At 38.9% G+C, this 17,661-nt stretch overlaps 2 protein-coding genes and 1 pseudogene across 2 annotated transcripts in view; 2 read left to right on the top strand and 1 right to left on the bottom strand.

The window, feature by feature from the left end:
* nbas (NBAS subunit of NRZ tethering complex) overlaps window positions 1-2,895 on the bottom strand; it is a 216,955-nt gene extending 214,060 nt beyond the window's left edge. Inside the window, 3 exon segments of the mRNA XM_034234085.1 lie at window positions 1,791-1,827; window positions 2,293-2,344; window positions 2,768-2,895. Of these exon segments, the coding sequence (XP_034089976.1) occupies window positions 1,791-1,827; window positions 2,293-2,344; window positions 2,768-2,860 (182 nt within the window). The 5' untranslated portion in view covers window positions 2,861-2,895.
* A 333-nt stretch (window positions 2,896-3,228) lies between these two features.
* Window positions 3,229-8,817, top strand: LOC117558100 (annotated as a pseudogene).
* Window positions 8,818-9,363: 546 nt separating this feature from the next.
* On the top strand, window positions 9,364-16,819 carry LOC117558097. Its single transcript, XM_034234084.1, has 3 exons — window positions 9,364-9,507; window positions 14,848-14,961; window positions 15,416-16,819. Exon 3 carries the CDS (start codon window positions 15,509-15,511, stop codon window positions 16,766-16,768), a length of 1,260 nt encoding a protein of 419 aa, XP_034089975.1. The 5' UTR covers window positions 9,364-9,507; window positions 14,848-14,961; window positions 15,416-15,508; the 3' UTR covers window positions 16,769-16,819.
* Window positions 16,820-17,661: the final 842 nt, after the last annotated feature.

Here is a 17,661-nt window from a genome sequence, read left to right as displayed (position 1 = left end):
ATGTTAATGAATCAGAATAAGAAACAGCTAAACAGTTAACTTATAACTTAATTTATATTATTATAGACTTATTAGAAGTATTTTTAATGAGGGGTAAAAGTTCCCAGCAAAGAGTTTCTTCCCTTAAACTTTCACAAATCTGATGAGCAACTTTTACTGAGGGACTGATCTCCGGGGAAAAGAGAAGCAACAGGTCTGACCTGTTGCTATGGATGACATCATTCTTAATCACTGTGTCTAGAGTGATGGGTTGAACAGTCAGTGAATCTGATGTAAAACATTGATCACTACATTAAAGTGTGAGCGGGAGATATATTAGCATAGATGAGACCATTTTTTTTACTAAATTAAATATATTTTTTAAATATATTTATGTTCAAATAAAAAATAAATCAATTCACTTAAAACATTCAGTAACATAAAAAATACAATACCCAAAATATAGTGAAAGTTAAATTATAATAACTTGAATTAAATAATAAAAGTAGGATAAAAGTAAGTAAACAAAAAAACAGTTTAGCATTAAATTAAAATTAGATAATGTATTTTTTTTTTTATTTGATAAATGAACTTTAGAAATGTTGTTTTTATTTTGAAATAAAAATACGTAATACAATCCTCATCATAAAATTATAAATGTACTAGTAATTAATTTAGAGGTTATTTAATGTAAACATTATGAACTGTCAAACAGATGATCTGAAGAGTGCAGTTTTGTTTTGAGTTTTATCAGTCCTGTAAACTGCCTTTCTTAGTGTGCAAGTAGTGGAGATGTTGCCACCGCTGGTGTTATTGGATTGATTTGATTTGCGGTGCAGTTGAGGATTTGGTGAAATTAATTCTCACAAAATCTTGTTTAGCAACAAAATATGCATTTGAACGTTCATCATCATTGCATGTTTGTACTGTACTACGACACATGGGAAGAATTCAGCCCACTCTGCTGGGTCATTTGTACTGTAATCAAATCCCTGATTTCTCATCCACAAAAAGAGAAGGGAAGCTAAGAGACAAGCATGACTAGAGGAGGTCTTAAATATTTAATGAGTTTATTGATGGTGCAAGCTAACCACCTGCTGATGAGATAAGCAGGCCTTGGTGCTACAGCACTACAGAATCCACTGCAGGCCAGATAAAGCCATCTGTTAAAGAGGTTTCAACAGATACTGTGCGATAAGAGCAAGGTAAAAAATGATGCATCTTGAATAAAGGATTGTGTCGACTTTTGTGAAGTAGTTTTCAGGAGGTACAGATAAACCAGTAGGGTTCCAGTTGTGTTGGATTATTTATAAATTATTTAATTCCAGGTTAAAGCGAAAAGCACAGGCCTATTTTGGTCAAATAATAGAACTAGTAAAATGGCTCTAGGTGAAATGAACAAGGTAACATTGGTAGTTCATTGTTAGTGCGGCTATCATAGTCATTTTAAATAATCATTCAAGCATAAAAGACTGCCACCGTGATAGGAAACATTCTGAGCAAAGTTATATTATTATTATTATTATTATTCTTAAGACCCATATTTGTGTAGCATTTTTGAAGTACCAAACCAACAAATTATTTCATGGTCAGTGCTTAAAAAATACACACCCTTTTTTGCATTCATAAAGATAGCTCATTTACATACAAGTGGTCTACAGACATTACAAGTAATAACTTTGTTTTAAATGTAATGTAGTCAAACACATAACTTGAGCACCATGAATCACAGTTGCATGTGGCCTGTCAGTCACAATGTGGAAATAATGTCAAGTCACGTAAACCTGCTAGCAATATATTGATAAACGTACCTGTACCACAAGTAGTGCAAGACTAGACGGAATGGCCCTGTAAGAAATAAATCACAGTTAGTAAGCATAACAATGGCAACCCTGTAGTAATGACATATGTTATGGAACGGCTGTCTCTTGTCCCATTCTATTTACAGATTAGGCACTGTAGACAATGATATGACGTGAAAATCTGTCTTTTTATCGCAATTAATGTAAAGGATGTCATTACAAACATTTCAAATATAGCACTTTCCAGGTCTGATGATCATGATTCTGGCACCTCCTACAGTAAGATATGGGGAAATGTGTTTCCTTGGTTATAAAACTAGGAAGGAAACTTGCATATCTTACTTATTTAGATACCTTGCATACTGATGGGCTTCAATTTGAGTGAACCGACACATTTGGAAAAAATAATAGTCAAGGGCCAGGTGCTGATTATATATTGTGTGATTAAGTAAAGTGCCCCCTTTCGCTGTGCAGAGTATCACAATTAGGCAACACAAATAGAAAAGCTTACCTGTCACTGCTTTGGCAATAACTGATGTGTTGTGCTCCTTGTTGCCCCGCAACTGCAAATGTTAGAAAGTGACATGTGAGCTCAGCAGTAGCATCGGGGTCATCATTTATTATGTGTTAACTTTAATTAACGTGTGACAGCGCCAAAGTTAGGCTAGCACCCACATACTTGTTAGGCTATGGCTCGCTTAATGGCGCGGAATATCAATGTTACTGAATGAATGGAACTTAACTGCTGATTGCAAAAATAATCATGATGAAAAATGAAAGCTACACTATAGGTCAATGTGCACGGAGAATGTGAGGATTTGGCCAGCAATGTGTTGTGCTACGTGGCTTTCAGCGGCTGAACCTATGGGCTGAACCCATGCAACTGATTAAGAGTTGACTCTCGGAGGGTGATATTTACAGATAAATGTTCAACAAAATAACCACGTACCTAACTAAAAACACGGGAATAAAGAAGTCTGACCAACCTGAGTGTCTGTCTCTGCCGGCCATTCGTTAATAACAAGTAAATCGTACAAAATGTTTTCATCTTCGCCTTCTATCAGGCTTTCCTCAGCCATGTTTACTTGAACAGCCTGTCAAAAAAAAATCTACGGGGAGCAGCACTGGACAATATTTATCAGGGAAATGCGTTTGGAAAATGTAGTTTACGGCCCAAGTTAAGTATTCTCATGGCTTGATAATAACTTAAATGCTATGATGTTTAAACACAGACATATATGCTGTCGTTTTGCAATTATATATTAACCGTATTTTACGAACTCACCAACCGGAACCAATGATACAAGTCATTTTTGCAGGACCACTAAAGGAGTTGCACCGGCAGCGTTTTCGGATAAGAATATCTATCAATCAAACCGTGTTCATGTTGCATGAATTCAACATGACTTTAATTTTAAAAACCACGTGAGTGCAGTGAAACCTTAAATATGCATTTTTTCAACAGAAATGGGTGTTATGCCTGAAATAGCGCAGGCTGTGGAAGAGTTAGACTGGCTATAAGTCATTCAGGCTTACTTGGCCAAATCTACGTCTGTTTTGTGATATCTGTGCACATTGTTTCGACCTGTTAGACATTTCTGCAAGCTTAACAGTTGACACTAAACTGATTTATATTGCAATCATTGCGTGTCAGGCTACCTACTGACATCCAGGCAGAGTCTATTCCACTTATTCTTGGTGGAGGAGATGAGTTTATGGTAGGCCTCCCTCTTTATTTCTTATTCAAAATTTGAACACTACAAGTTTCTGTCTCATTCTCCTTTTGTATTCCCTTTTTCAGGCAACAGAAACTGGTAGTGGTAAAATAGGGGTAAGTACTTGACAGTCACTCAGATTATAATACAACTAACATATAAAGTTTGCATTTAAACATCAGCCCAAACTGGAAACATTACAAAATGTATGTGTAATCATTTCTAATCCACAGGCCTTCAGTATGCCAGTGATCCAGATTGTGTATAAGACCCTGAAGGATGAGCAGGAGGGCAAGACTGGCAGAGCTTCCATCAAGACTGGTAAGTGTGAGGTGACGTGCCTTTGTGACGTGCAACAACATTAACCTTTCTGTTGGTCGCATGTCAGCAGACCCTTCACACGATGGCAGAGCGAACAGGTACAGGCAGGGTCCATAGTGATAGCCCTATAGTTTAAATCTACTACCCACAAATAAACATATGGACATGGGTTACTATTTTTTTTTAAATGGTAAATGTATTTAGGAACCTGTCCATGTGATTTTAAGTGGGGGTGGACCTCAAATCCTCTAAGGGGTCCCGGTAAGAATTTTTATTTATTTTGGAGTTAAATGCATCAATCTGGTGCACTTTGAGGGGGAAATACGGAGACTAGATCTATGGAAACACCTATATGAAACAGAACTATACATTTCAATAATCATAAAATCATGGCCATAACCAATAACGTACCATTTCCAATATGAAAAAACACTGAAACTTGTTTATTTATTTATTTTTGGTTCATTTATATTTGTGAGTGTGTCTGGGCTCCTGAATCAGCCTCTCCTGTCAACCTCCTCTCCTCCCTTCTCCTCTTTGAGGCAGCAGCAAAGGCTAGTTTTAGTTCTCAACAAGTTTTAAAAGTGTATCTTACCTTTTTTCACCTAGTTAACTTCTTTTTTTTTATTCATGCATATTTTACTAATCACTACCCTCTCAAATGGGAATATGTGTTTACATAAATGGTGACCAAACTGTTTGAGACCCACAGAGAACTTAGACTAAGTTAACTATATAAACACTCAGAGAGTCCTTTACCTCACCTGAGCTGAGGTTCTCCCGAGCTTGACTGACACACAGAGACCAATCAAGGGCTTTGTTTTATGGTCTGTATGACAGTGGCCATGTCGGCAGGCCACATCATGTAGACAGCCAGTCACCCTGTGTGAGGCAGGCCACTTAACAGGCCAGGCCATCGGGAAACCCCCCGGTCCTCCCGATGGCCAGTCCGGGCCTGGGTACAGGAGGCGTAGAGCGAGGGATCATGGTCCACAAGTTAATTGATCGCAGATGGAGTCGTGGTCGCGGATGGATAAATTAAAAAAAAAAACTAAATGGGTCGTGAAATATACTTGGGCGGCCGTTAATATACCTGGGCGGCCCGCCCAAGTAAAGTATGTGTGGGAAACCCTGGTGCGGTCCTAGTAGTTATCATTCATATTATTATCATTAACTAATTGGGGCACTATAGCAATGTTTCTCATGTTTCTTGTCTTCTTCTCTTCAGGTAATGACCTGGGTTTGGCTTTTGAGATCCCTCAACAATTGAAGAGTCAGCAATTCTTTGCCTCCTGCGTTCTGAAGGTATCACATCAAAGTAATGCTGGATTAAAAAAACTAACAGGTGCCAGTTTTACACCATACAAATGGCTCTCTTTCTTATCTGTGTTCAAGAAGGCAGAGCTGAAGTTCAACTCTGGAGGAGAAGACTTTAAAAATGCCCCCAAGAGTGGGTTTGTTGCCATGGACCAGGCGCCACGCAGTCAAATCTACTCAGGCAGGTGTTTGGATACCACCTTATTTCATATGCAGAAAGAACAGATACGGAATGTAACTGCGATGACTATCATACACCTTAACCAGAGACAATTTAGATAAAACAATCGTTAGTTTCACAATAAAAACGTTTTCATCTTCGCCTTCTATCAGGCTTTCCTCAGCCATGTTTACTTGAACAGCCTGTCAAAAAAAGTATTCCTGCATTGACTAGCCCTCTTTTCTCTGTTTGTGCAGGCAGTGCCAAAGTGAGTCAGGTGAAAGCAACATCCAATTCACCCAAAGCCCTGATCATCGAGCCATCTAAAGAGTTGGCCGAACAAACCCTCAACAATGTCATTTAATGTGCGAAATACGTGGATAACCCCAAACTCAGGTATGACTTTAGTGAGGTATTAACAACACTGGATTTCACAAACATCGGAAAACCATTTCCTGTGTAGTACTTATTCTGAGCCATATCTAAAAATATATATTCTGCACATTTAACCGTTATACTTTTTATATTTCCCTGCATTATCTTTTATAGATGACATTTTTGTTTTATACCAGCAGATGGAGCCAGTGATCAATTTTAAATGTTGATATCAGTAATGCAGTAATGTTTTGATGTGGCTTACAGGAACCTGTTGGTGATTGGTGGTGTGCCTGCCAAGGACCAGATGGCTGCTCTGGAACATGGGGTATGTGACATGTACCGTCTCCAAACAAACTGAGTTTACACTTTAAGTAGTTTTAACTAACAGATCTTTTTTGCCTTGTTTGCCTCTTCTGTTTCTGATTTGTGTCAAATTTTAATAAGGTTGACATTGTCGTGGGAAGACCCGGAAGACTGGATGACCTCATATCCACCGGGAAGCTCAGTCTGTCCCAAGTCCGCTTTCTCGTCCTGGATGAGTGTGTATGTACAACACATCTTGAGTATTTCCCTTTTAAAATCAGAAGCATTCATTTTTGCATCCATCAAAGTACAGTTAATGTTTAATCAGTGTTCCCTGTATCCCTCAGGATGGCCTTCTGTCCACAGGCTATACAGACTTTATCAACAGGATTCATAACCAAATCCCTCAGGTCATCTCTGATGGCAAGAGACTGCAGGTAACACTTCAGATAAATCACATATGTGACAAAAAATCAGTTATATGCTTTTTTCAGACCATTTTAAACAGTAAAGTAAAACAACACACTTAGATGACTGTTAAAGCAATTTTGGGGTATTTTCTGAAAACGTTTTATATGTGAGGTGCAGATGAATTAAAAGAATATGTTAACGATGCTTGTTTGTGCTCACCAGCTGTGGTCAGAAGCCATCAAGATACTAAAGGGCGAGTACACAGTGAGGGCCATCAAAGAGCACAAGATGGACCAAGCCATAATCTTCTGTCGCACCAAGATCGACTGCGACAACATGGAACAGTACTTCATTCAGCAAGGAGGAGGTATACTACTGAGAATTTCAGCCATCACTAGACATACACACACATATAAAATAATAAGGACTTCAAAAAATCAGAATAAACACTCAGTTTTGGTGTCTTTTCTTTAGGTCCGGACAGTAAAAGCCACCAGTTGTCCTGCGTTTGTCTCCGTGGTGATCGTAAGCCCAATGAGCGGAAGACTAACTTGGAGCGTTTCAAGGTAAAACAACAAGAACTTAATGATACCTTTTTTATGGATGACAACCAGTCTATTTATGTTGTAAGATCTTCTTGTGTTCACAGAAAAAAATAAGTGAGGCTGTCGATCTGCACAGATGTAGCTGCCAGAGGAATTGACGTCCACGGAGTTCCGTATGGTAAATATTTCAGATCTTCAAAATAAAACGGACCAACGGTCGTCACAAAATCATAAATGTTTTTATATAAGACCGCTCACTTCATCTTTCTCCAATGATTAACGTCAACCTGCCAGATGAGAAGCAGAACTACGTCCATCGTATCGGCAGAGTCGGAAGAGCCGAGAGGTAAGCGCTGACAACCTGAGACTAACTGAGTTTGTGTATTTTGGCTGAAGAGGAGTTACAATTATTATTTCCCTCGGCCACCATATTAGTTTTGTTTGTAAATTCACACAATATACCTTTTAAAATGTCTCATTACACTATGATTTAACTGAAAATAATTAGATTTTAGTTACATTTTTTTTCTTTTGCTTTTAACTTGCAGAATGGGACTGGCCATTTCCTTGGTTGCTATGGAAAAGGAGAAGGTAGCAGAGATACAGAAATATGCTAATTCATTTTAATTACAGATAACTTTTAAAAAGAAGTTCCAATTAAATGTTTTCTTCATATGTGCAGGTGTGGTACCACGTTTGTGCGAACAGGGGCAGAGGCTGCTACAACACGCGACTGAAGGAGAACGGAGGTTGCACCATCTGGGACAAAGAGAAAGAGGTGAACAAAGATGCAGAAACAAACTAATTCAAGCCAAGGCAGCTAGGAAAATCTGTAATTTGATATTCAACTGATTCAGCAGAGGGATTTTTAAGTGATTTGATAGGAAGCAGATGCAAACATTCAAAGTAAAACTCCAATGAGCAGAAAGGTTTTGCTATAATTTGGAAGCATTGTAAGCTTGAGCACACACTTTTGACCCTTATGACATAATTCCACACTAACCATTGTGGATTCTCTATTCTACTTGTCTTTTATTCCCTTTCCTCTTTCCACAGCTCCTGTCAGATATTGAGGAGCATCTGAAGTGCACCGTCACACAGTGCGAGCCAGACATCAAAGTACCTTTGAATGATTTTGATGGAAAGGTCAGCGTGAGGCTTTGGGAGGTATGTTTTAAACTGCTTACAAATGTATCATAATCATTGCATAGATTTTCTGGTAACTTTGCTAAAGATACATCCACTGCATTTGTGTTGAGCATGACTAACAAACCTGTTGCCCTTGCCTAGGTGGTAACTACAAGGGTCACGTGGATGCTCTGGCACCAACGGTCCTGGAACTGGCTAACCTTGAGAGGGAAGCCCAATCTTCCTTCCTCCACCTGGGATACATGCCAAACCAGCTTTTCAGAGCCTTCTGAACACGCCCCAACTAGCACTAAAACTGTACAGATTAAAGAAATGCTCCAACAGGAAACAGAATCTTTATGATACAACGCAGTAGTGTGCAGTTACTTCTCAAGTTTTTTTCCCACCCAGAATTATGAACATAACATAATACAATTTTTTTTTTTATTCTACTATTTCACTCGGTATGCCAAACTTGTCTCTGGCATCTGATGCATACACTAATGAAAAATACTTTGTTGGATTGTGTTTTATTTTCTGATTGATGTGGTTGAATTAAATATTTAAGTTTCGTTATGGAGTAATTGGCTAGAAAGTCAATGTATTGAAGTGTCTGGGTGTATTTTCTTGTGAAATAAACTGTAATCGCCTGCTCAGTTTGAGTTCAAAAGCAGGCAAGTATCTCCAACAATTATGAACATCTCCTGTTTATTTCATTTATTGAGTCTGTTAATAATTTGATAAATTCATGAGAATTATAATCTTCACAGAGCAATTTTTTTTCTGTCTGTTGTTACTGAATTGTTTCCAGCTGTGAGTCAGGCCTCCTACACAAAGATTGAATAGGCATTTTTAAACCAAGCACCGTTTTCTTGGCTCAATCAACCAGCAGTCATATTAGTAGAAAACAAAAGAATAAAAAAGATGTAGAGTTAGGCCATAGTACGCTACTTCTACAATAGAGGTTCTGACCTTTGCTGGTAGAACATTTGAGGATCTGGACCTCTTTGAATTATAATTGAATACTCTTGAATTATTGTTTAAATAATTTAAGATTGTGGCATTTAAAAGGGCAGTAGTATTACCACCGGAAATGAGTTACTTAAACTTACATTGAAATGTCATGATTTAAAAGCATATAAAAGTGCTGCAACATCAAACAATGTGTTGGAAAACACAGAAGTAACGAATATATTACATTGATTGTTAGTAATCATATAATTGTGCACATTGACAAATGCCGTTTGATCGCTAATGGTGACACTTTTATTTTGAAATTTCCCGCTCAGATCTTTGTTCTTCGCTTCCTGTGAAAGCTGTGCATCGACTGTTCTACATTTAAGAGAGTTTTTCGGACTGTATTTCATATAAGAAGACATCTTTTGGGACAACGTACGTGATGTTAACAAGGAAGGATAAAGTCTCCGAGAGGGTTCAGCCTACCTTTGGTACGTGTACTACCATTTGTTTCACTTTATTCGATCATGGCGGTTCGGGTTGTGATTAACGTCGTCACAATGAAAGCATGGCGGCTGGAACCTTCCTTCCCTCTTGTAAGTCTGCCGTGTGGGCCAACACTTTGGTTGAGGTTTTATCGTGTATGCATAGCCGTGGGAACATGTTTCAAATGGGGGGGGTGCTGGGGGTATGACTTCAGGGCCGGTTTCTGACCAAATTTGCTGTGCCCTAGGCAAGATTTTAGCTGGCGCCCCCCCCCCCCCAGACTGAAAAACGTACAGTTAGAAAAGATAAAGATCGATAGAGTATCCAAGGAATACACAATAGAATATGTAAAGAATAAATGAAAAAACCTCTACAAAAGACCAATACATTACAAAAACTGAAACTTATTGACATGGTGGACAGCTTATATAAAAAGGCTTCAAATGTATTTAATAGTGTATGAGTATGTTTTTAACACGTCACATCCTCTAGGGGTGTCCGGGGAAGATTTTTTGTAACATTTTAAAGTAAAAATGCTTCAATCTGATGCACTTTGAGCAGAATTACTAGAGCCTAGGGTTGCAGCCACACAGAGACGATACGGGTCGGCCACATGAGGCCGACAGGGAAACGCAGAAACGATAACGGGTCCCAAAGTGGGTAGATCTGCAGACGCAACACTCTGGGGGCCAAACGGCTCCGTGTGTACGCCCTATATGATCATTTCCTGATAATGACGCAATAGCCCCGCCTCTCCCCACCTCTACTGCTCCCCCCCCGCGTCATTGCTGATGTGTTTTGCCAACACAGTGTTTCGAGCCAGGTCCCGGTATCTCGCAGGACAAAACGTCCTGCTCGGGAGCCAGGCTCAGAGTTAGTGGCAGTGGGTGCGGTGCACCTGCCTTTTACAGCAGGAGCACACGCTCGCCTCGGGGAGGGAGAGAAACAGCCAGAGCCCTGCCTCTCTCTCCCCACCTGTGCTGTTGTTTTTTCGCCAACAACAACAATGGCAGATCACAGGGTTGCTTTTGTGCTCCAGATGCTACTGACCATGCTACAGATGTTAGTGCAAAATCTACAGCTCCTCTACCACAACCATCAGCAATGGTAGTGGAAATGGAGAACTACACGAACTACATGTTGCTCTAATCCACCGCGGAGAAATAAACAGAAGGGCAACCATTGTGATCGATTTGCGATATTTGTTTTTAAGCGACCCCAACGGAGGTTTATTGTAAATGCGGCCATATCTCCGGCTAGGAAGGTCGCATCAACATGCTCCCGTCTCTATCACCCCCGCAGCCCGCTACGAGTGAAGGAACTAAACTCACATGAAACTTCCGTTGGGTTGCTTTTAAAGGGGATACCGATCATGCAAAATGCACTTTTGTGATGTCTTTTATACATAAATATGTGTGTCGGGGAACTCACGCAGCGTCAGAAAATACAACCCTCTCTCTTTTCCTCCGTACCCAAATCTCTAAAAACGGGGCTACAACGAAGCTGATCCAGATTTCCATCTGCTGTGACGTTGTCCATCCAATCTGACGTCAAAATCGGCAGCGGACCCACAGAAAAATTGCTATCAGAAACAATGCCTGACGTGTTTTGGACGTAATCTCGTCTTTGTTTACATTAGCAAGCCTCGCTAACACTCAGAGCTAACCTGTACTGTAGAGCAGGGGGTTCCCAACCCTCGGTCTGCGGACCGGTACCGGGCCGCGGAGGTGTTACTGCCGGGCCGCGAAATAGCTGTGAGTTTATCGTAATATTGCTGAATTATAAATATATACAATATTTTATCATAATATTTTTTTCAAAAAGTGTTTAATTTTCGCACCTATACCAGTCATATTATTTCATCCAGTAGCCTAGTTAATCTTTCACCAGAAAACTGTTTGAAAATGGCTTTTATGATGTTTCCGAGGGATTCGGCGGCTCAGCCTAAGGTCTCAGCGTCTTGTCAATCAATCAATCAATCAATCAACAACTTTATTAATCCTGCAAGGGGCAATTGGTTATGAGCAGCAGCTTATGTCATGTTACACAGGTAGGAACATACAAGAAGAAAACACACAGATACACCCGGGAGCACAGATGTGGATAATTCCAATTTACACTATAAATAGTTCAAAGCATCACAATAATAAATAAATAATCAAGTTAAAAGTCTTTTCAAGAATTTAAAAGTTTGAGTGCAGAAGGGATGAATGATTTAGAAAAGCGATTAGTCCTTTGATCAGGTAGACCAGTGCTTCTCAAAGTGTGGTCCGCGGACCACTGGTGGTCCGTGAGCGCCCCCTAGTGGTCCGCGGGTATATTGGTAACATTTCACATTTGAAATAAATAAATAAATTTAAGTTTTCTGCACTCTCGCGGGAATATCTCCGCAATGGAGCGAGCTTAAGTTTCACTTTCGATGGCATGATAAAGCCCAGGGCAACACCTTCGTCACACATGTTTCCACTTGTTTGTACCATTTTCAGGCGATTTGTAATCAGAAAAACGATGCGATTTTGGATATTTGTGAGTTAGGGTGGTCCGCGAGTGTTATTTATTGGTTAAGTGGTCCTTGGTGTGAAAAAGTTTGAGAAACACTGAGGTAGACCATATCTACGCCCTGATGGCAACAGACGAAATTCATGTGAAAGTACATGACCTGGAGAGTTCAGAATGCTCTCTGCTTTCCGCAGAATCTGTTGGTTACAGAAGGAATTTAAGTCTCTCTGTTTCACGCCGATGATCTTGGAGCAGGTTTTAACAATGCTGTTCAGGCTGTTCCTGTCTTTCAGTGTAAGGCTATGGAACCAGCAGATAAAAGAAAAACAAATAAGGCTCTCAATGAATGCTTGGTAAAAACGACAAAGAATGAAAGGCCTGACAGAGAAAGAGTTCAGTTTGCGAAGAAGGTGCATTCTCTGTTGACCCCGCTTCAAAATACACTCAGTATTCACATCAAATTTGAGGTGGTCATCAAAAATGGTGCCCAAGTATTTATATGATGTGGAGCGGTGTTCTGGTGCTCTCCGGCAGAACTGCACCCATGTCAGACGGGACATATACCACGTGATGACACGTTAGGCTTGTGTTGTGTTCAAGGACCCTGACCTTGGGAATAATAACACCCGGGGGAGCATGCCCCTAGGAGGTTAGGTCCCCCCCCCCACATACACTTAAATCATGTTCACATGGATAGGAAACTAAATACAGTTGCACACATCTTGTGTCCATATCTTTCTGTTTTGGTGGTCATGCCACAACCGTGCACATGGTTTATGTGTATTAAGGATCCCCATTAGCTTTTGCTCTTGACAAAAGCTACTCTTCCTGGGGTCCGACACTTAAAACAATAATACAACAACATTCAAGACATAATTCCTGACATCATTAACAACATCACCAATATCATCAACAATTTCCAACATCATCAACGAACAAGCGACCAACAGAAAGGTTAATGTTAATGTTGTTGCACGTCACCTCAACCCCAAAATGATTATACAGGAATGAAAAGTCAATAAATATACATGTTGTTAAAACTTTTTTTTTTTTTTTTCTTCGCGCCCCCCCCCGCTGCCACCACCCGCCCAAGTATATTTCAGATCTGTGGGAAACACTGATATATATATATATATATATATATATATATATATATATATAGTAATCCCAAACAGGCCACCCTTGTTTTTGGTTTGATTCAGTTTTAGTAGAACAATATAAATACATGAATGATGAAATGAGCACATAAGTGCAGACTACTACTATAATTATATTGAGGTACTTGGAGACTAATCCTGCAACTTTATAGTTCTGCTCCACAACAGTTCGAGAATGAAGAAACCATCACGTATGAAAGGCTACATGTGAATAGAGGGGCAGAAACCCGGCTTGCCCATTTCAATCTTGAACAATGAACAGCGGTAGACAGTATCTCATTTAGTTAGACACTGTACTTAAGGACAATGTTGAGGTACTTGAGACTAATCCTGCAACTTTATATTACTGCTCCACTCCCATTCAGTGTACTTTATACCACGCTACATTTATTTGATAACTTCAGTTAACTTCAGGATTATCTTGGCAAAGGAGAAGTGCTCACTATCGCAGATTTGTGAACAATATTTGAGAGAAATGGTTATTTTGTGTATATAGAAAATGTTTTAGATCTTTGAGTTCATCTCATGAAAAATGGGAGCAAAAACAAAAGTGTTGCATTTATATTTTTGTTTCAGTGTATTATGTATTTAATTTAAATAAAAAGCAATGTTAGTTTTGTTCACAATTGTTTAATAATTCATTTATTTATATAGGCGGCTCTCAAGGTCGCCGGTTTAGTTAGCTTACCTTATTATTTTCTCCAAAAGAACCGATAAAAGTACCGCTTAAAAGACCGGACCGATAAGCGGGTATCGATAAAACCTTAACAATACTCATCCCTACCAAGGAGTGTAGGGTTTGGGAGTTATGGCAGGTTGAAGAAAAAGGTTGAAGGTGAATTTCACAGCTGTCCTCCACTCTAGCTGTGACATCACGCACATAACCCTTAACGAGCTGCGCATACACACTAATGTTAAATCTGAAGAAGTCTCTTTACCAAGCTCCAAACTAAGTTAAATATCTCAAGTGTAAAAAATATCAAAAATCTGAATAATGAGTTTAATAGTGAATGTCTTGCGACCATTTTAAAGTTGGAACGAAGTCTCTAGCTGAAAAGTATGTGGAAGCAGTAGCATTTTGCGCACGGTTTAGGTAAGAGGATTTGAAGGTTCCTCCTATTGGGTTACAAGTCATAGCAGTCATGCCCTGAAGGAGATGAACATTTTAATATTTGAAATGGTTTCTGTAGCTGAAAGTATGCTGAATAAACGCATCAATAATTATAATCAAAACAATTAGGAGTGTGAAGTTGGCCAATCTGCATAATTAGTGTTTTTACTTTTGATACTTATATATATATTTAGATGCCAAAACGTGTTGTTCTTTTACTTGAGTAACATTTTGTTATACAGGACTTTAACTTGTAGAAGTATTCACACTTTGATATTTGATACAAGATCTGAGTACTTCTTCCACCTCTGCCTGCATGAAAGATGTTTTTGTTGTTCCTTCTAACCTTAGTAGATCGATCGCTCATGGATTCATGCTAATGAATCACTTATTATTATCGAGTATTCTAATGTTTTGATTTTAATAAGTACTGTAACTTGGAGTACTTTTGATTATATGTTGTTGCCTATACTTTATTTCTTTACATTTTGAATTCAGGGTTCCAACTTGTACCAAAGGAATAATTATGAATACTTCTTTCACCACATGTTTTTAAATGTTTTTTTCATCCATGGTAGCACTGTACCAGAAGAGTCTCGTTGCTGTCTGGAGGATGACCACATAGGAAGCAGACATTCAGTGTGGGCTAGAAAACTTGGAGGAGCTTTTATTCAAGATGAATATCTTACAAGGTATGTAGCAAGATTAAATAATTAAATCTAAATTTGCTGCAAGTAGAATTGTGTTTTTTTTAAAGTTGGTATTCATTTACTGTACAAGAAAATGCCCCTCATAGTCAACAAATGTATGGCAGTAGAAGAAATTAAATTTAAGATATGACAAATACTATAACAAATATCTGCAATATGTCCAAAATATTCAAATTTAAATGAGCTGCAGTTATAAGATGAATCAAAATACATTAGCCACTAAACATGCTGCTTGGCAAATCACTTTTATCTAAAGAAAGAAAATAAAATAAATGGTCATTATGTCAAAGATATTGCCTAATGCCTATCACAAGTAACCAGAGTACTTTGAGAACTAAGGGTCTAAGTGTCAGATATCTGGGATTTAGTCTGATAAATATTATATAATTAATACATATTGTTATGTAATTTCATTCTTTTTTCTAACTAAATACAGGAAAGAAAACATACAAGGCAAAGAAGAACAGTAGGTGAATTCACTGCAGATGGAAAACGGGGACAACTGCTGTCTGAAGAACAAACAAAAAAGATGGATGCCAACAAAGTATGGCAGTGGCGCATTATGTGGTGTCGACAACATTCGAGACATCCAGAACCTTTCCATTGCAGCAATAGGATTGGATTGGATTTTAATGTAGCATCCACAACCATCAAAAAACTGGATATAGGTTTAGTGACAAATGGGGTCATACTTGAGGTCTGTGACTTTGCTAAAACAGTAAACAAGAGTAAAAGGCATTTTTTCACAAACATTTTAGAGAACAATTTCGATCTTGATTTGGAAAATGATCAACAGCGGATTGATTTTACATCTCGAATTATGCACAAAGTTAAAAACTTGATTAGGAAACCTCCTAAAGATAAACATGAAGTTTTCACTCTCTTTGACACACCATGTAATCCAGAATGCTCGAGCAGCAATGAACCGAACATGGCATCCACAAAGCACAAGACTGAAAGTATCCTGGTGGAGACGGATAACACTGATGATTGGGAACATGAAGAGGAATTACAGTGTTCACAAGCAACATCCAAAGATTGCATTAAGGCAGAAAGTCTCTTGGAAGAGATGGATAGGGCACAAAGTGATGACAGTGACTATGAAGATGAATTCAAGTTTTCAGAAGCACAGTCAGCAGAGAAACAAAAAGATGATGATTTTTCCAAGTTGTTTCCCTTTTGTGAGAAAATTGGTCTGAACCTTGATTTTGGGTCAAAACAAAGTCTAGAGCCAGGTTTGTTGACAAAGGGCATAATGTTAGAGTTAATTCACTTCACCAGAATTCTCACTGCATCCTACAGCCCTATTGTTCTGGATGTTTTGGAGCACAATTTTGAACTTGATCTAAAAAGTCAACAAGAAAAAAGTCGAGCTTGGTTCAAGATATCGCACTTGCTGAAGAAAAGAACGAGATTTCTCAACATTGGTACCAAAATAAGCCCAGAGTTTAAAACTGAGCTGTTTTCATTCCAGACAAATCCCTTCAAAAGACACAGAGAAACAGCTCTGTCTGATATGGAAGCTCCGCAATATCAGTTTAAGGAAGTGACAAAAAGAAGGCAGTCTGATTTAAAAAGTAAACAGGCAATCAAAAGGCGCAAAAGAGACATGGAAACAAACACACTCTCTTATCACACTCATTTGTATAGCAGTAGAACAGCAGAGGGAGATCATTGTCACACTTGTCCTGTAGGAAAGTCTGATTCAAGACGTCAATGTGACATGGAACAAGAAGTAATGGGAAACAGAGGGAAACTGTTTCTTATCCCCTGGGATCATCTCAACTAATCTTGGGCAAAGCCACAGATTCAGGAAACGTTTGCAAACAGAATCAGTCACAAAACCCCAAAAGTTCTCTGGGCTACGACATTCCTAGAAAACCAGAATCAAACTGGCTTCAATGTGCCTTTCCTCAACACCAATTACATTGTATCCACTTTACCAACCGATAACTTAAATGTGATTCCACCACTTGCGAGTCAACATAATGAAGGAGGGCATTGTGGAGTTGAGGAGAAATGTCAGACACCAATAAATGTTCCAAACAAGTCAGACGTGGAACAAGAAGAAATGGAAACAGAGCACGACATGTGGAAGTTGCGTGCTAACCGTGTAAGAAAAATCCTCTCAACATTCGTGTTTAGGTCCATACTACAACACAAGGAAATTTGCCTTGAATTCAATGTTGGATTTAGTGCAAAGAAGAACATCAGTGTTGACAACTTGCGTGACAATCATCTGCTCGAAGTTGCTAAATTTGCCATAGCAATGAATTCATCCAAGCAGGATTTCATCATGGAGATTCTTGAGCACAACTTTGACTTCGGCCTGCAAAGTGAATACCAGCAAAATATATTCACATTGGAAATTATGAATCGAGTGAGAGAGCTGGAAAATTGTGAAGATGCAATTAAATTCTCAAATGAGGTTTTTGAGCTTCCTGGTCGTCCTGGTATGGGCAATGTAAAACCTCAACTCTGCAAACATAATGAAAATAGAAGAGTGTGAGTTTTCTCCGCTGCTCCCACCTCATTCTCAAGCTAACACTTCAGAACATATTTCACAGAAAAGTTTAGAACTTTATCCCTTCTGCCAGGAAATAGGTCTGAAACTAAATGTGTACAATCCACAGCAAAATAAAAAACTGGATATTGACAAACTCACCAATGGATCAATGACTG

Source organism: Gymnodraco acuticeps, unplaced genomic scaffold, assembly GCF_902827175.1.
Source record: "Gymnodraco acuticeps unplaced genomic scaffold, fGymAcu1.1, whole genome shotgun sequence".
Taxonomy (NCBI): Eukaryota; Metazoa; Chordata; class Actinopteri; order Perciformes; family Bathydraconidae; genus Gymnodraco; species Gymnodraco acuticeps.
The sequence above is the reverse complement of the archived record's forward strand: the minus strand, read 5'-3'. Positions and strand labels throughout refer to the sequence as shown.